Source organism: Pezoporus wallicus, unplaced genomic scaffold (assembly GCF_028554395.1).
Source record: "Pezoporus wallicus isolate ANWC-B61680 ecotype Strahan unplaced genomic scaffold, APGP_CSIRO_Pwel_v1 contig_2025, whole genome shotgun sequence".
Taxonomy (NCBI): domain Eukaryota; kingdom Metazoa; phylum Chordata; class Aves; order Psittaciformes; family Psittacidae; genus Pezoporus; species Pezoporus wallicus.
Genome location: NW_026640253.1, coordinates 3534668 through 3554392, shown reverse-complemented (window position 1 = coordinate 3554392; position 19725 = coordinate 3534668). Strand labels below are relative to the sequence as shown.

The 19725-nt window shown below is 38.1% G+C and overlaps 1 protein-coding gene across 9 annotated transcripts in view; it reads left to right on the top strand.

Moving 5' to 3' along the window:
* The window catches only part of DENND5A (DENN domain containing 5A), a 70537-nt gene that overhangs the window by 28155 nt on the left and 22657 nt on the right, over positions 1 to 19725 (top strand). For 6 of the 9 annotated variants that reach the window (XM_057418248.1, XM_057418246.1, XM_057418243.1 and 3 more), the window contains 6 exons: positions 1795 to 1982; positions 10656 to 10973; positions 13158 to 13373; positions 14961 to 15195; positions 15707 to 15857; positions 16551 to 16644. In XM_057418248.1, coding sequence (XP_057274231.1) covers positions 1795 to 1982; positions 10656 to 10973; positions 13158 to 13373; positions 14961 to 15195; positions 15707 to 15857; positions 16551 to 16644 — 1202 coding nt within the window. Of the gene's footprint in view, positions 1 to 1794; positions 1983 to 10655; positions 10974 to 13157; positions 13374 to 14960; positions 15196 to 15706; positions 15858 to 16550; positions 16645 to 18282; positions 18660 to 18718; positions 18827 to 19725 lie in introns of those variants that run through there. The other 3 variants (XM_057418251.1, XM_057418250.1, XM_057418249.1) reach the window with 3 other exon arrangements.

Sequence of the window (19725 nt, the reverse complement as noted above, 5' to 3'; positions counted from 1 at the left end):
AACCAGATGGCGTGTTTGTATATCTATGGCTACATTTAAAGTTCCTTTTAAAGATTAAGAAAATAGAGTATGGAACGGATTTTTCACAAAGCTTATCATTAATTCATCACTTTTTTTTGCAGTCAGGCTGTGATTAAAGCTGCAAACCAGTAAGTACCTGTGGAGGCAGAAACTGGTGTGCAGGCAGAATAGGGGAGTACTCCTGGTGATGTTCATTGTTTGTTCTGTAACGTGTTTCAGTCCAACTAAGCTTTTGGCAGAAACTTTGTAAACTGTTTAAGCTGTTTATTTTTGCTTGTTTCGACTAAAGGCTCCTAATCTTTTCTGCCAGCAGAGCAAGATCTGAAAAGAAAAATCAAAAGCCTAGATTGCAGGATTATGACTGATGGTAGCAAAACCTGTGCTGGGTTCCTCTTGGGTTGTGGGACTCTTTGCAGACCTCCAAACTCTGCAAATTTGCCCTAAAACAAAAACGCCAGGAGCTGAATTTCTTGTCCCTGTCTTCTGCTCTCTAAAGTCTGAGAAGTCAAAGGATAGAATTAAAGCCATAACCTTAGAAAGTGCACAGGTGAGCTTAGTTTTTCTCTAGGGCATTTGTTTTGAAAGTTGTTACTCTTGCAGTTTTCATCTGCACTCTTCAGCAGTGTTCAAGGGCTTGAGAAACCTCAACACCTGAACCTATGCATTCAAGTATCTTTTCCAATTTCATTGTGTCTGTAGTTTTATGAACATGTTAGGAAAAGACATGCATACACCCCTCCCCAGCACACATATGGAGAATATGTGTGTACATTTTTTTTTCCTTGTTCGTGTTTCCCCCAGTCTTTCCTGACTGGAATGGAATCTTGCTTGAGTATCATGAAAAAGGCATCCTGTGTTTCCAGGCTGTATTACATTTATAGCTTGACTGAAGGTAGAAATTGTCTTAGTTTTGTGAGCTCATTCTATACTCTTTCTAGCCTGGCAGCTTGAAAGCAGTCTGAATGTTTCAGCAGTTGTGTTAGACCACACACTCAGGTCATCTGGTGTTGCCTTCTCCTTTGTGGTGCATAGGTATCAAAAATGTTAAAAATGATCCTGCAGTATAAAAGAGGAGGGTGAGGTGTTGGTCTGGCATACTGCAGTGTTAACTGCTCTAGCCACCAGCTGCTGAATAAAAAGATCTTGTGCGCATGTTGCATAGGTGCATTTAGCACTGTTGTTCAGTTCTGGGAGATGAGTTGTTTTTACGTTGAACTGAGACTTCAGTCATACATTGCAAAGGGTAAATGAAGCTGATGCTTTTTATTTTGTGCACAGTTATTTCAGTCACATTGTTGGGTTGGCTACTGTACAGCATGCTTTATAGCCATTTAAACATGCCCTTAAAAAATGTTTATCTGGGAGACACCAGATGCCTTGGGTTTCATCCAAGGATTCCATAGAAAGCCATAAGCACAGAGAAAAGAAATCATTTCTGATGTATTTCTTAGCTGATTACAATACTGCTTCCATACTCAAACTGGTGTTCCTGGTAACCCTGGTATAGGTAGCAGAAGGTGACTTAGTGGATGCTAAGGCTCAATTTGCTCATTTCCATATGACTTGTAGACTGACCTAGTTTGTGTTGAGCTCTCTTAGTTGTTTCAGCAAAATGTGCTTGGGTGTAGAAGTCTGGGCTTTCATCAGGATGCTGCTCAATTAGCACTGGGGTTTGTGGCTTCTGTTTTAAAACAAGCTTTCATTTCTTTAACTTAATTTACTTAAAAATGTTTGTGAAAGAAAAAATATTTTTTGTTTCTCGATCTTTTTCAGATTATCAGAGACTGATGACTGTGGCAGAGACCATCACAGCACTGATGTTTCCATTTCAGTGGCAGCATGTGTATGTTCCTATCCTTCCAGCATCCCTCCTTCATTTTCTAGATGCTCCAGTTCCTTATCTCATGGGTTTGCATTCTAATGGGCTGGATGACAGGTCTAAGCTGGAACTTCCTCAAGAGGTGAGGAGCTTGTCTTGGTTGATTAAATATTGTACATGACTATGAAGGAAGTGAGAAATGAGCCAAAATACTAGTGCTAACTCTAACAGACATTGTGCAGTTCTTGCTGACTCAGAATAGCCGTTAGTTTATTTTTTTGAGATGCTGGAGAAAATCTGGTGAAGTAGATAAATAAACCCATTTTGGAAATTGTATGCTCTGATAAGCTAATTTTACAGCAGCATTACAGAAAGAACATTTTTCTGCAGCAAGGCCTAGCCCTGTAATGCTAGGAGATGCAAGAAAGTGCAGTGTGAATTCACCAGCTGTGGCCAAAAGGCCCTACAGCCGCTTCTGCATGGTGCCGAGTGAAAGCTCAACTGGCTTTAGTGCTGTACTGTGCTGGCTCCTGACTACCGGGGATTAGGCTGAGTTTCCCTGCATTCCATTTCTAAGTTGGGGTTGGCATACATGGACCCGGCCTGTCAGTTGTCTGCACCAAAAGTGTTTTGAATTTTCTTCTAGAATGCACACTTCAGTGTGCAGAAAAATGTCAGCGTATATTTGAGCTAACTGGTGCTGATTGGAATAGTGCTCAGGAAGTCTTCCCTTGTAGTGAGGCTCTGTTAACACCAGCCACTGTAAAAGGGAGAAACAAATGGTCTGTAGAGGTTCTGCAACTCATACATGGGGCTGGGACTGCGTTCAGACTGCTTAGAGGTTGTTTTTATTTACTTTATCCCACTGTTCACGGATATTCTTTATAGGGATGAGCCAAGAGAGAGTTTAAGAGCTGATTGTGAGGATCAGGGGACCAAGAGTTGTTGAACACTACCTGAGGTAGCAAAAGAAATGTCTGCAGGAGCCAGTAACCACCCTTGGGAAGTATATCAGGTGACGTGTCTGTGTAGCTTGTTGAGGCAGTTCCATCAGTCATCTGAATGACTTCTCTCATTGAGCACCATTGAATGGTTTATTTGCTTTTGTATGTAGAAAATGTTAGGTGTTATGTATTGGTCTGGTTAGCTGTTGTCAAGAAGCTAGATGTCACTATTAGGTAGCCTTGTGGGAAGGAAGCAAGTGCTTGGAAGGAACAAGGCAGCTCTGGGCCCTGCTGGAGTCTGCTTTCTTGTAGGTGTAACTTTGCAGGGGAGGACTGTGTAAACCATGTGAAACACCCATGGTTTACATGGAAGCGCCATGGTAGAAAAAGCATTCTCTAGTCTGCCATTATCCCTGGTTGTCTGTTTTTTTCTATTATCATTTAGGTTGCTGGAAAAGCAGAAGTATGGCAGGCAGAGGATTCTGTGGTGGTGGTTGTGATTTTCATTATCGGGCAGCGCTGCAACAAAGCTTGATGCAAAAAAAAAGAAAAAATCCTAGAAAAGCTGCATGAAAGTAAAGATGGTATTTTTGTGAACCTCCAGTCTGGTCACCATGCCAACATTGCTCTTTTTTGCAAATCCGTATGCTAATAGTTTTAATTTGTTTTTCCTGGCAAGTTCAAAGGAAAACTTCTCTTCAAACTCTGCTACTTTTCCTATGAAAGATAAAGTATTTAATCTCTTGATTTCTTTCTTTTCCCCTCTTTTTAATTTCTTTTTCCCCTCCAATGGCACAATTTCTAACAGGTTAGTGTATATTCCTGCTATGAAAGCAGTTTATTGCGTTGGCTTACTACATTTTTACAAAATTTCATGTCCTGACAGGCCTAATTAATATGATTAGTGTACTTTTTAGAGAGACTAGTTGGTGAAGTAAAATGCATGTGTGGATATGCATGTTATGGATGTTTTCATTATTATAACAAGCTTCTAAAAGACTGTCCTCCTTTTGTAAAGAATTTCCTAATTTTAAAATCACTGTAATACTTCCAACTAAATAAGCATGTTTTAGTTTCAAATAGGAATTTCAGTTATTTAAAGGGTAAATTCTTTTGAAGAGCTTTATCAACTTACCTTGGAGGTTTAAAAAAAGGCAGTTGGTCTTATTTTAAATGTTAAAAATTAAATCAAAGTGGTATTTAAAACATAATCTGACACCTTAATTTACATTTTGCTTTTCAGAAAGCCTTTTATTGGGGGGTGGAGTAGTAGATTTTTGATCTACAGAGATCAGCATTGTCTGAGGGCAGGGAGGGGAGGGCATACAGGTCTGGGATATCAGCAGCAATGTACCCATGTAATGGAACTTGCTGCAGGACTGAACTTACCCTTCCAAACCTTCAGATTTTCTCTCTCTTATTCAAAGAGTGGGCTCTTAAAACTTTGAACACAGTAAGTATGACTTAGTTTGAGAAATCCTCTTGACAGTCATTGCTGAGTAGGATTTCTTATGAACTGTTAAAGTCCGTCGCACTACAGGCTGGGAATGTAGCTGTGGCGTAGAAAAAGACTTGAAAATGTGCTAGAGACTTCAAAGATGACTAAGGAGTTATCCCCTACCAATAGATTTGCTTATCTGAGAAGCAAAGTAGACAGGAGCTCACTATTGCTGAGATTTTCATTGTAGGGGGTTTACTACTGTTGCAACAAGAAGTAAAATTACCATCTTAAAAGTAAAGCAGAATTCAAAGTGCATGCTGGTCTCATTAAGTGAAATAATTGGTCAGTGTCAGTATTTCTGATATTATTAATTTAATCAGTCAGCTTTAATATAGTTAACACTGCAGATTACAGGTTCATCTCAGACCAGCTTTGCTTTATGATTAGGCTTTCAGGTACCCTCCCCTTAAAGAGCCAGAGAAGCTGTACACTTAATTCCTGACCTATAGGAACATGCATAATATGTGTTGTTGTAGAACAGCAGAAGAGGGCATGTGGAATCTTATTATTTGTGTAAAGGCAGATTTATCATAACTAACAAAAGGGATATTAATATTTTATATTGTTTATCTCTGAAGTTTGGGATGTATGTGATCCTTTATGAAATCATCAGGGTTATATGAGGATCTTAATTTCCAAGTCCTGCCTTTAGGCTCCTGATTCGTAGCTACAGTAAGTATCAGAATTTTCCTCCCTTGCCACAAAAAAATAAAGACCTATTCTATATTCTAATTTATTCTGAGTTCTGCTCTCTTGAAGCTGTATGGACTGCATCTGTGTTGCTAATCTGTTTGACTGGATGCACGGGACAGCTGCTGTTAAAGAAGGCAATATCTATTTAGGCAAGGGCCAAAAATGAGCTCTGGCAGAAAATCTGATTAGTACTTCTCAGTTGAAGGGCATTGTGGAAGGATGCCTTCATGTCACTGTAGAATTCTCGATTGTGGTTTTATGATGATGCTTTTAAAAGACTGACTTGCCTTGATCAAAGTGTTTTAGGCTAATATGTGTGAAAATACTATCTCTCCTAACTCAGGTGTGGTTTAAGTCTTGCACGTATCATAAGGCTTGGTTTAGTTTGTTTGTGGTGGCAGTCTCCCATATTTTGGTCACATCTGGTGCTTTAAGGGAATGTTTTACCATGGGAGCATGGAAACCCAGCTGAATTCTGGAAGTTGGTGCTTTGTCAGATGATGATTAAAATCTTCAGTGAACATCTACTGCATAAGTAGTTTAGGCTATCTGTTGGGTGCATCAGAAAACAGTGCCTGATGGGGAGTTCACTGAAGTTCACCAGTTACTTGAAAACCTGACTGGCCCAGTAAAATTGTAACAAAGGCTGGAAGCTTACTGTAGGGTTGAGTTTCTTGTACATGTCAATGGTACAGTGCACTTAAAAGTTAATCTTGCTCTTATTTTGCGGAGGGCTCTTTTTGTATGTCTGAGCATCCTTGTGGTTTCACTGGTGGCTGCATCAGAGGATTGTAAGGAACTCGAAGAGAAAAGGGAAGCATGTGAGAAGTGGTGCTTAGAGTAAGGTGCTGCAGAAATCAAAGGGGAAGGGAAGAACATGTTTCAGATGTTGCTGGCAAGTGTGGTTTGTTTATCGGTAAAATTGATCAAAAAATGGTTAAATGAGCTTTCTTGCAGATCATAAACTCAGCAAGTACTAAAATAAGATTGCTTTTTTGATGTGTCTTTTGAATTTCCTTTTAAAGAAACTTCTGCAGTGCTGTAGCAATGTATTTTCAACAAGCAAGTTAATCTGGGCCATTTCATGCTATTGGATTTGTATGTGCATCTTGCCACTCTGTAATGCAAGAGAATGGTGGAAATTAAAAATATTTTGAGTGAAAATAAGCAACACAGAATCTTCCAGCACTGGTTAAATCAAACAAAAGTAGCATTTCATTATAAAAGCTTGTTTTTAATGAAGTCATCTCAAGGGGCTTGGGTCTAAAAGCTTTTTCATTTAGAAAAGTTGAAAGATTTTAAAAGCTGAAATCCAGCTCTTTGCTAGCATAAGAAATATATATTCTCAGTATTTTTATTTCAACCATTAAAGATGTTATTCAGTGCTAAATCTTAACAAATTTTGAGGGTTTTTTATTTTTGTACGTTGCTTTAGAAGATAAGGAAGATATATTGATGCCAATACGTTTAGGCCAGAGTGACCAAAATAGTTACTTTAAAATATAATTGCTGCTTTGTATGCATTCTCAGGCTTTCTGCTGGTGTGATAAAACCTTGATAATACTGTACATTTATCGACAGACTTCAGTGTTATGTTTTCCTGTATTTCAATGTTAAACAGCCACTTGAGGAGTAAAATTCATGTTACTGAAAGCTGGAGCTGTAAATTATTCTCAATCACAAATCCTGGGTTGGCGTGAAGAACAGTAATGCTGAGAATAAATGCAGAAGGTCACTATTTGCTTACAGGAATGCACAGGAGCGTCCTTTAGAATTTAGGACCAATGTAAACACACTTTCCAAAAGCCAGTTGTGTGTGTATAAATCTATATATCCATGTTTTCTGTGTGTTAAGTGAAGTGGGTGGTTATTTGCAAGGTTGGGACCTAATGCACAAAGGTGACACATGCTGCTGATGAGAGGGTTTTAGTTTTTCAGTCCTGTGTTCAAGCAGAATCCTTAACTCAGAGCCATGTTTCAGTCTGACTATCTAAGAGGGCATTTGAAAACCCATATATGACCTATACCTTAAGCACTGGGGCTGCACAGAGAATTGAAGTGGTGGTGATTGTGCTATCAGAACTAACTGTTCTGAATTGCTCTAGGTATCTGTTTGCATACCATGTATGCATACCATATATTAATGTTTAAAATAAAGCATATTTTTTCTTTAGGATGTCAGTGGGGTGGGACCTTATTATTAGTGAATGTTACTTCCTCCTTAGACATCCTTTGGGCAGAACCTAAAGTATTTCCTTCTACATTTTTGAACAGAGCTGAAAGGAAGGATATGGGTTTTGATGCAGGCCTTGCTAGATCTGTGTGTGGGTTTGGCTCTTATTGTACTTGAGGTCAAACTAAAGAATTGCAATTGTCTTCTGCCTCTGGAATTGATGAGTGTAGTCCACACCCCACTGAGCCAGTGGAAGGTTGTGCTGTTGACCTCAGGGGACCAGGCTTTGGTATCAGACATGATCATTGACTGACTTGCATCCACATTTCTAAGGTTTGTCAAACGTTCACCTGGACACCCCATTATTTGTGATGATAACAGTTTATGAGAAGAAAGATTTTACATTATGATGTGTCACTCTTGTTCCTTGGTGTAGTGTCTCAGAAGAAGGTTTTATTGTGTGATGATGTTATGTGTTCTGTCTTGTAACAGTCTGCTATTAAAGTGGTGCATAACTATAAGAGGTTTCCTTTTGGTCAGAAAACTGATACTTCAGGAAGGAATAAAGAATATTTGTCTGTTCCAGAGACCTGAAATACCAGGCAACTGATATAAGTATATTCTTCTTCTCTACTTACACATGTTGCCAAGTAGCTTGTCTTTTATTTAATTTTGTATGTGTAAAATCGTGATCCGTATGTCCACAGACACAAACAGCATTGTCAACAATTCACAGCTCATTCAGTGGTGCTGCCTCTAGAAACAAAATAACTAAAACCTTGTGATCAAAGAACTCCTTTATTTTTCTACTTTATATACTTCTCTAGTTCCTATAATGCAAAATGCTTTGGGTAGCCACCATTTAATAAAAAGTGTCATTTCATTTCTCTTGCCTTTTAAAGGGGGGGCCCTTACTGGTATTCTCTTCTGTTGGATCTGTAGTATAGCAGTGTTGTGAGATTTAGTGTTTTGGTGCCTGTTACTGATGATTTATTTACTTGGGATTTCAGTTTCACAGGAAAGTGTTGTTTTGGTACCTGTTGAAGGGCTTGTGAAGTAAGGTGTCTTTGCCATTTTTGTTCCTTGGGGAACATGGCCTTTTCGGAAGTGCTTATGCAATCCTTGAGGATGACCTCAGTCTCCCTGAGTTAAAAAAGGCGAAAGCCATCTACTAAGTCTCATTTGCTTAGGCTGCTCTGGGTAATCCTCTACCTTATGTGTTGAAAACCAGGCCCTCAATAAGTGCAGTGTCTCCAGAAATTTTCTTTACACCCTTTAGAGTGTGCACTAACATACTAATTTTTTTCTTCTATACAGGGCAGATTCTGGGAAATATGATAGTAAGTGGCTGATAAGCCATCATCATCAGTGACTTAGAGAGTTTAAACTGTGTGTATTGCTCTTAAAGAGAAACTCTGCAGAAGAGATATTTGACTGTTGGAAGAATTACCCAGATGAGCCCAGATAGTTATAAGGAATTTCAGCAAGCATTAAATTTGTCTTTTTCTTCATTGGCAAGGAGTTTATTTTTGGTGTGAAGACTAGAATCTCTACACCTGTAAGGTTAATGTTTAGCTACTTTTTGGCCAAGCAATTTATAGATACAACTAAGCTTAAACAAGGGTGATGTTTTCTGCAGAATCTGTGCTAAGGTAAGATGATCCAAAGAATAAGGAAAGTTGAATTAAAGGAAGTAATACAGTTAAACTGTTTGTAGAGTTTCTTAATGAGTCTGTCTTGCCATTTTGCAGACTGCTTGTGAAAAACAGTTTTAGTTTTTCCCTCAGCACTGACTGATAGGCATTGTGCCTTGTTTCAAGGCTTTACTTCTCTCATGTCTTGAAGCGCTTAGAGTGTTCCTGATAAACATTAGCTGTCTTGACTTCTAATTATCATGGAACCATGTGCATAATGGGAATCTTACTCCTAAATTCAGGTGCTTACTTGAAACATGAGAGTACTTGTGTACATGCTGTCCCTTTGTGCCAAGTGTTCCTTTGAATGAGAAGACAGATGCACTCACTCTGTGTGCATCCCTGGCCTACCACTGGAGCTGCCTTATTAGGTAGATACACACTCCACCTGCCGTGTTTGGGCAATTTGATACTGGGGAAAGCTGAACAATGACACCTGCCCTCTTTTAAAAATAAGAAACTTCTTATAGGGTGCACCAGAAGCTGTTTCAGAATCAAGCTCTCAGTTGTATTTATTGACTTTGGGTGCATTTGCAACACCTAATTCAATTTGTGATTTACTTTATACAGCTTATCCTAGTCTGCTTATGATCAGTCCCACAGCAAAATCCTACCGGAATTACTTGGTCCCTACTGATGATTTGCTGCTTTTGTACATTGCTCAAATTTCTGGCATCACTGATTCTGTGTGAGGTTAATCTGTTCCAATTGTTTTTTTCCTATTAAACTGTGAAAGTGCTTCCATCCTTCTGCACTTAGTGAATCATAAGAAGTAGCTGGAGTTCTGTTAGCTCTCATGACTTGGTACGTATTTTTGCTGCAAAGCCATAGTGAGACCTGAGTTCAGATGTGCCTCCTAGAATAATGCGATGAAGCTAGGTTGAAAGTACCCTATAATCTGGGTGAAGGGATTTTGTATAGAGAAGGCTAAACAGACAAGTGGCAGTCCATGCTAATTCTGCAGTGAAGAAAAACTGAATGCTTCTACAGGAAAGCAATGTTTCTTTTGTATACTTAATTTTCAAAGCTGATTTCACACATGAATAGGGTTGTTACTTTAATGTATGTGATTATGTAATGTTGAAACCATTTGATACAGATTTTGCAATGTAGGGTGAGGTAAACCTTGAACATAGCTTCTTTTGATGTTGCTGTGGAAACCACATAGGTGGTTTTCCTTTTTTTTTTTTTTTTTGATGTAAAATGAGAACAGGGAAACAGAATTGAAACTAGTTCAGTTATTTTTTTTCCTCGGTAACAAACTTCTAAGCTTGTTTGAGGAACTGCATTAGTTCTCAAGTTGCTTACAGAAAAGAGAAGGTAACTATTGCAGCTTCTGCAATGTTCTGCAATATCAGTACACCTTTTAGAATGGAATTCGCCAAACCTTTTAGAAGTGTGGACTGATAATCTGAGAAACAGGCAGTTGTATGCATGTGTATGAAGTAGTATTGCAAATATCCTTAAGTTAAAATCTAACTGTATGTGTATGAAAAAATCACCCATCTGTACCTCATATGTACTACAATCTCTTTTGTACCTAGTAAACAACTTTAAAATTAATCTTCTTTCTTAGTTACCTTCTTGAAAAACCTGGAAGTGTAGGCCTTATGCTGCTTTTCTCAAAGTCAGCTGAGCGGTTCAGTTATGATTGGGGCAAGTGTGTTTTACAGAATAACCAAACAAATGCAATTTGTTTCTTTTGTTTTTTTGATTCAGATGCAATTTGAATCTTTTAATAAGCACAAAATCCAAAGGTGAGTAAAATATGACCCTTATGCTTAGTATCCTTTTCTAAATTAAATCCCAGGCTAACCTGTGCTTTGTGGATATAGACAACCATTTCATCGAACTGCCAGAAGACCTACCCCAATTCCCAAATAAACTTGAGTTCGTTCAGGAAATTTCAGAGATACTAATGGCTTTTGGAATTCCACCTGAGGGAAACCTTCACTGCAGTGAAAGTGCCTCCAAGATTAAGAGCCTCAGAGCATGTGACCTGGTTTCTGATAAAAGAAATGGGAACATAGCAGGATCACCTTTGAATTCCTATGAGCTGCTAAAGGAAAATGAGACTATTGCAAGACTCCAAGCACTTGTTAAAAGAACAGGTGTGAGTCTCGAAAAGGTAAGCTGTGAAGGTATCTGCACTCTCTGGACCTTCAGTAGTAGGTTGTCTGAAGTCATGGTTCAAAGACATTGTTTGTCTTCACCAGAAAGAACTTTATGTTAACATGTTCACAAACCTTGTGAACATCTGAGAGACAAGGGGAAGCTTGGGGGGGAGAGAGGGGTGGAGTTTAATCCCACATCATCTATGGAGACCTTTGGCTATCCTCCCAAGTGTTTTTTTGCCAAGGTAATGTGTTTTAAAAATCATCTTGCCTTGTTTATTCTTGGTTTTAAGATTTATTCTAAATGTACACCACTGTCCTACTATTTACATGGCTAAAACTGACATCCACGTAATCCTGAAGCTAGGATCCAATTTTGGTTTCTGTAGGTATCTTTGTGTAGGAAGAGGTAGAATATGTATATTCTACACCATTCTGTATGTAGAATGTGTATGTAGCGTATGTATAATTTTGCTTCTGTATGTTTGCCAGAGGGATACTATGATGCTTTTTTCTGGTTGATACTTTAAATTGCATTAGTGTCTGATTCCCAGCAAGTGGATGTGCACAGCTCATGGTGACCCTGGTTAGATTTTTTTTTTTTTTGGCAGTCAGAATTGGGGAAAAAAGTTGTGGCCCTTTTTCATAAAAGATATTGCCTGAAAGTCCACTGTGGGTTTTTTGAGCCTTTGTGGAACGCAGTGAAGATTTTCTCAGCAAACTAAGGTTTTATTTCTTGCATGTTTAAATTATCTTGACCAGGTCTTCATTGCTGAGTCTGATTCCTACCCTGTAACTTGGGCTACAGGTGGTGCCAAATAGATAGAAATTGTGTGACCTGCGATCGGCTGGAGAGCTTCTTTGTGGGGAGGGAGCTGCAGGGTGGTTACAAGAAGGAGCATTTGGTTACTAGACCGGATTTGATGCTCAGATCAGCTGTGTTCCTCTTCTCAGGTTTTTCTTTTGCATTGTTTTATTCTTGTTGAGGGGAAAATTGCTAAGAAACATTGGCTCCTTTGCTGAATGGATTGGGAAGTAGTGGGAAAAGTACAGGTCTTTTTAATTTTTGCACATTCAAGCCTTTTCTACTCTTTTCTATAGCAGTAAAAATCCCATTTTACTAGCCTTTTTTATGATGATAGGAGTGTATAGGTTGTAACTGTCAAAATTTTCTCAAATATGTAATTAAAAAATCTGCTTAATGCCAAATACCCAATTAATGAAGAATGTATAGATGCCAAGTGCTCCTTATGAGAGGCAGCTAGAAGAAATGGCTGAATAGCAGAGCACTCTTTAGCAGGGAGCATGGCTATATGATGCTATTTATAGCCAGCCTTAGACTGCTATAACCAAGGTGCTTTGAGAAGCATGGGACAGCTGCAGCAACTGCATCATTGTGCAGATGTTGTAAGCTCTGGATATTATGTCAATTATGTGTGGTGGTGCCTCTTATAATAATTAACGAAGGCAGGGGTTGTAAATGTGTATTCAAACTAGTGCATGAATGCTTGTGGCTTGGTTTTGGTTTGTTTTTTTTCCCTAAATACCCAATTCCTATCAAACCTAATATGAACTGAATATCTGAATCTCTTAATGCTGTTTTCATAAATCTTAGCCCATGTGTTTAATGAAATATAATGCATTTTCAGTTAAAATTACTCTGGTCTGTGTAGTGATGAATTGTGCATTACATTGTTGAAGACTGAAGTTACAGGACATTAGCTACTAGAGATGCATGGCTTCTTTTTACTGTTCATTTCTATCTTCATTTGAAAGTTGGTAGGTATTAAACTGTAACAGTACTAAACCTGGACTTGTATTACACCAGACAGAAATATGTATTTGCTTAATATGCAGGGGTAGTAAAAACCACTAAAAAGCCTATGCAGGTGATTCAAGGGTAGAATAAAGTGAATCAAGTGTATGGCATACAGGGCATGTGTATGGTTGTTATCTATCCTTTTTAGTGCTAAAGTAGGTTATAGTTTATTATTGAAATTAGAACTTTTATAGACAAAGTGGTTTTTTTCTAGATTTATTTGATGTTTTATTATAGCGCTTAAAACTAATTTTTTTTTTTTTTAATTCTTTATTGGAATGTTGACTTGAGAGCTGAGTGGCAGATTAAGAGCTTGTATATCAGGAATACCTCACAAAGCAACAATACAAATGTTTTGTGTGTTCTCTTACTTTCTCAGTTGGAGGTACGAGAGGAGACCAGCAGCAAAAAGGATCTTAAAATTCAGTGCGATGAAGAAGAATTCAAGATTTACCAGCTGAACATTCAAATCCGTGAAGTTTTTGCCAACCGCTTTACACAGATGTTTGCAGATTATGAAGTATTTGTTATTCAACCCAGTCAGGACAAGGAATCTTGGTTTACAAACAGGGAGCAGATGCAGAACTTTGATAAAGTAAGTTGTAATAAGAAGCTATGTGAATTTAAGGACTAAAACAGTACTCAAACCTAAGACTCTGTTTATTCAGCCATAAAATGAAAAACGGTACTCTCAAAATTGTACTTTATTCCTTAAATTTCAGTGTTCCCCAAAAATGTCACGTAATGTACGTGGAAGAATGCATGCATACACATGCTTAGAGGGATAAGGATATGCTTCTAAGGATAGTGTAGTAAAGTACAGTTTGCTGTAGAAAAATAGCTTAGGAAGCCTCACTTCAACGTTGATATACAGGTTAGACATTAATATCACTAGTGAAAATACTTTGTTTGTTTTATTTTTTTAACTAGAGGAATTTTCTGAATATGTTAATAAAACCATGACTTCTGATTCGGAGAAAACTCCAGGAACAAACTTGCCAACAAAGTTTTCAAGCTGACAAGCAGGTATTCTTTATTGCGGCGCCGGGAGACACGGGGGATAGCTCCTCCTAACGTGTGTCTCCCCATTGCCACACAAGCCGTCCTTTTATAGCCACTGGGCATACGTACATATTCATGAGGCTACGTATGGATTACATAATTTTCCAGAAAGTTCCCCGCATGCGTGCAGAATTGTGGTGGTGGTCTCTGAGGGTCGTTTACTTCTTCCAACAATCTTCATCACTTCTGGCAGCCTTTGAAGCATGCGCAGTAGATGTTCATACCAGTTTGTTTTGTTAGCACCAGAGACATAATAATCCTCCCATCCTCCTACTTATCAGTTAGTTTAACTGTAGCCCATCCTGGACACCTGTGGTTCCCAGATACTCCTTATCCCTGTGTCCTGTTCTTCTAGACTGTTTTTCTTAAACTATGTCACAACTATAACGATTTATCTTGTGAGAATTCTCAGTATGTTCTCTAGCTGTACTCTATTTTTTTCCTCTATGTATCATGCACCTCAGTGATTTTCCGTTGCTGCTGTTACAAAGCCATCAAACTTAACATGACCCGAAACTGATTCTAAAGGTTTCTGTATTCCATTTTGTGATTTTGCACCCCTTTGTTTCACTTCACATGACACTTACGTACATGTGTACCAAACATTTTCCTAGCTCTATTCTAGGGAAACATAAGACCCAGTTCTTCAGATTTTACTACTGTCTTCTTTACTGGAGATCAGGTATTTGTCAGCAGGATAGTTCACGGGGATGAAGATTATGTTGTAGCACTGCCTGCTAAAGCGTTAATCTGATTCCCATCAAATCATATGAAAAGATTCTCATCAATGTTGTAGGCTATGAGTCCAGTCAGAAGTACATAATATCCACACTTGTGGTACTGTTGCTGTGGTTAGCTGGGATTCTGTTGAAATTTTTTGAAAATTAAGTAAATACTAAAATCACAGTTAAATAATTGGTGTGCTATATAATAGGTGATTGTCGTGAAGCTGGAGATTTCATATAGAATGCTTCTGAGATAGACTTGACATGTGTAATAAAACTAGGCTTTAAGTGGCACCAGAGCTCTATAAAATGTCATTGATTAGCAAAATTGGTGCTTTTGGTGGATGTATCTCTCTGAAGATTCCCAAACTCTCTTATCTCATCTTGTCTGTTAGGCATCTTTCTTGTCAGACCAGCCTGAACCTTACTTGCCTTTCCTCTCAAGATTCCTGGAGACCCAGATGTTTGCATCTTTTATTGACAATAAGATTATGTGCCATGATGAAGATGATAAAGACCCTGTTTTGAGAGTATTTGATTCCAGAGTGGATAAAATTAGGCTGCTAAACGTTAGGACACCAACTCTGCGAACATCCATGTATCAAAAGTGCACTACCATTGATGAGGCTGGTAAGAGTAATAAGCCACTTTCTTGACACTGAAGAAAATACAACTAGTCAGTGCTGTTTGTGGTAAACATTAAGTAACGATTCATGCTTTGAAACCTCAAAAAAACCCAAAAACAAGCCCAAATGAAAGGACCGAAAAAGCTGAGGTATAAAGTTTAAGGGGGAAACTAAATGTTATATTGGAAGCTGAGGTGTGAGATGAAATTAATGTAAAGTTTAATTGAACTCAGCTGTTTTCCTGCATGCTATGTGTGAAAAATGTTTGAGCTTAAAGAGGATAAATGTTTTTCTCCTTTTGGTGGCAATTCTTTGCTTTTTTTTTTGCTTTTTTTTTTTGCTTCTTTTTTTTTCTTTTTTTTCAATGCACTCTTGTACTGTTGTACCTGTTGGGTCACTAAGAAACTTTCACCCCCTTTCTTAAATTTGACATCCGCTTTTAGTTGAGGATGTGTGATTATAGATACTTGTCTGATTAAGACACCTTTAAAAAAAAATCTTTCTTACTGTTTCAGAGAAATCTATTGAATTAAGGCTAGCAAAAATAGATCACACGGCAGTCCACCCGCACTTACTGGACATGAAAATTGGACAAGGGAAATACGAGCTTGGATTTTTTCCCAAGCTTCAGTCTGATGTTTTATCCATTGGACCAGCAAGCAACAAGTGAGTAAGCTAGGACAACAGGTGCTGGATCTTTGCAAGGTCTATGGAATGGTACTAAAGCAGAGATATTAGAAAGCAAATCCGGTATCTTTTTGTGAGCACAAATCAGATGATGTGGGTGGGTTGTATTTGAAGGGGTTTTTGTTATTTTTCTTGATTTTTATTTTTTTCCCCCTCTTCTTTTCCTTATTTTCCTCTCCTTTTCCTTTTTTTCCCTGCTGTTTTTCCCCTTTTTCCCCCTGCTCTTTTCTTTCTCTTTTCTGAACTTCCAGAAGCAAATTTAGTTAAGAAAGCCCTATTAAGTTTGAGGTTAAAATTGTTATATTTTGCGTTACTTTTAATTACTGTTGATGTGAAAGCATATCTCCTTACTTGATCTCAGTTAAGACCAAGCAAATATTTTAGGATATCTTCTTATAAAAACTTTGAAGGAAGAAGAAGGTGGTGTAAACTGCAAATATATATCACAAAGGAATAGAAAAATACGAAGCAAGTAAACGTTCTGTTTTTTTTAAATACTTTGGTTGCCTCACGTTGGATTCTTGTACAGAGATTCTTTTGTGTGTATTTGCAGTTGCACTTTGTCCGATGTAATTAACGTCAAAATCTTCAACATACAATAAGATAGAAACTTATTTTCACCACTGCCCTTCACCTCACTCTTGACATTTAATAATATTCTTCTGTCTGTAGGTGGACAAAGAGAAATGCTCCTGCACAGTGGAGACGGAAGGACAGACAGAAGCAACACACAGAGCACCTGCGTCTTGACAATGATCAGAGAGAGGTGAAAATTGTTCAGCTATAGAGATCTGATTTTTTTCCCCCCTTAATTGCCTGAATAATGCTCTGTAACACTTATGAAATGCCTAGACAGTTACTTGCAGTCCATCTCTGCTCTCCCTTATATGTATTTAATACAAATGAAAGTCCTTATCAGATCAGAATTTCTTAGTTTGCCTATTCTAAAGTTAAGCCATTTTTACCCCCTCTCAGGACAAAATTATTTCATCCCATGTACAGGGAGAGTTCCCTGAAAATGTTCTCACATGCTTTAAAATTTTGTGGGGTGGTTTATTTTTATTTGTCGTTGTGTTTTGAGTGGGTTTGGTTTTGGTTTTTTGTTTGGTGTTTTTTTTTGTTTGGTGTTTTTTTGTTTGGGTGTTTTGTTGGCTTTTTTTTAATATAAGGGAGGGGAGGAAGGAGAAATTAAACTTAAGTTTTTAGTCATCTATTTCCTGTTTCTAAGTAAATTAGTCACCCTGGGCTGCTTTTGTGTATTTGATGGAGAAAAGAGAATCACCTCCAGAGAGTGATTAATTTAATCCTAAAATCAGAAGCATTGCCTTTTGGAGTTGCCTGGCTTTTCTCTGTAGATCATAAAGAAATTCTTAAGATGGCAGATTGACACACAACCTCATACTAAGGTGGGAATGTAAACCCCATCCATACTGTCAGGTTTGTGTCTGCCTTTACACAGCCCAGGCTGGTGCTGGTTTAGCCACCTTCTGAACTGATAATTTCTCTAATGACAGTTACTATAGCTGACAGTTATTGTTTGTGGTGAAGAGATTTTGAAAGATCTGGGTGATGTGAACTAATTACAGTACAGTTTCTGATTCGTATGATACAGACTGCAAACTGTTATACCAGGTGTTGATTTTATGGGTAATTTTGAAAATAATCTGGTTTAAAATATCAGAATTATTATTTTTTTTTGTTTAGTAACCCAAAGCTTTACTTTTGTTTAATGTATGTTTTTCATTGAAGACAATATTCTCATGCCTTGTTAAATATCTTCAGAAAAGCTTCATTTGGAATTTTATAGTCTTGTGTCTTTTAGGATAGTGCTGTTGAAATCAAATATCTTTGCCTGTCCAGTTCATTCTTTAATGTAGTGATGAGTTTGTTTCTCCAATGTACTAATTTCCAGAATTTTCTCACTGGTTTCTTAAAATTTGTTGAAGTATAGTGTTATCTATGTCATTCATAACCATGTAACAGAAGAATGCCTGCATAATAAAAACCCACCTATGAGTAGTTTCTGGCTTTGACATGTTCTCTATGATCAGATAACTCTAAAGTACTTTTTACTTAGAAGTAACAGAAGTGAAGAATAGTTGATTTGTAACCTCATTATTGCTTTTAACACTTACGCGTGAACTCCTGAGATACCAATTAGGTAATCACAAAGGCAAAAGTCTACCTCTAGTCTCTGGGGGCTTTTGTTTTGTTTTTTTAACTGATCCTTCATAAGTTGATTATCCTGTAGGAATTATTCTGTCACACAAGGCAAATAATTTGTGAGGAAAAAGAATTACAAATACAGATTAACTGCCAGATTAATCTGTACTGGTGTTTCAGGGTTGTATGCAGTACCTTTTTGATTTCATAATACTGACTGAACATTGAACCCCTCTCCCAGGTGAACCACTGACTTTCCTATTCAGTGTGAAAGAATGGGGAGGAGGCCAATCTGAGATGAACACTGGGGATCAGGCTGAGGAGGAGGCAGTGGTTTCAAAGTGCAGTGTTGTGAGTTGTAGACATATCGAAGCTTTGGGGCAGCCAACAAAACTCTGTGGAATTGAAGCTTAGTGGTTTTTAACTTGCAAATATTTGTGCCCAGTGGAGGGCAGAGTTTAAACCAATTCAATGACTAAACCCCATCTTTTCTTTTTTCCTTTCAGATTCATTACTTATGAATTTATTTTTATGTTGAATGCTTGGGAGTTCTGCATTGTATTATGTCTTCACTCTCTTCCTTTTCTGTTTTGCATGCTTTTATTACTTCTTATGTGCTTACCACTTTTCACTTTGCATGGTCTGCTTGGCTTTTTGCTACCAACTTGTCCTGCCAGCACCTGGACTTTTCCATGTCAGAACTTCCGTTGCAGTTATGTTTAGTCTGGGACCAGCATGATTGGCCCTTCATGCCCTCTATAAAATCTGTGTCAGAACGTTATCTGGTATGTCCAATGCACAATATGACTGTGATCATAGTCCTGGATAAAGATGCATAGTTAAATGTATATATCATAGCTCTTTAGTATAAGGCTGATAGAGAAGGTGTGGTTTTCCCTCTACAAAGCTTGTACTGTGTTTGACAAATTTATCTGCGTGGATAGGCTGAGTGGAGACCTCATAGCAGCCTTCCAGTATCTGAAGGGGGCCTATAAGGATGCTGGGGAGGGACTCTTCATTAGGGACTGTAGTGATAGGACAAGGGGTAATGGGTTAAAACTTTGACAGGGGAAGTTTAGATTGGATGTAAGGAAGAAGAAGTTCTTTACTGTAAGGGTGGTGAGGCACTGGAATGGGTTGCCCGAGAAAGTTGTGAATGCTCCATCCCTGGCAGTGTTCAAGGATTGGTTGGACAGAGCTTTGGGTGACATGGTTTAGTGTGAGGTGTCCCTGCCCATGGCAGGGGGGCTGGAAGTAGATGATTTAAGGTCCCTTCCAACCCTAACTATTCTATAATCCTATGATCTGTTCACTGATGTTTCGGTTGGTCATTATTTCAGTGTAAGCTAGAGAAGTTGCCTATTAATCTGAAATACGTATTAATCCTTAGCATTCTGTCAGTGCCTATGCAGGACTTTATAACTTAGTCATAGCTGGCCATGCCTCAAACAATCAATGATCAGCTGTACTGATCACAAAACATTTGTAATAGTATTCTTGCCTCTGAGGTGAAAACAGTGGCAACTCCTTGGCAATAACAGGAGCTGAAAAGCTCTTTTGAGTATATTGAGTTCAAGAAAGTATTTTGCTCAAAACTGCAGATGCTTTATAGCTGAGAACTGCTAGTAGCATTTTGAAACTGTTTATGTAAGAAACAGAATTTCTTAAGAAATGCAGGGCATAG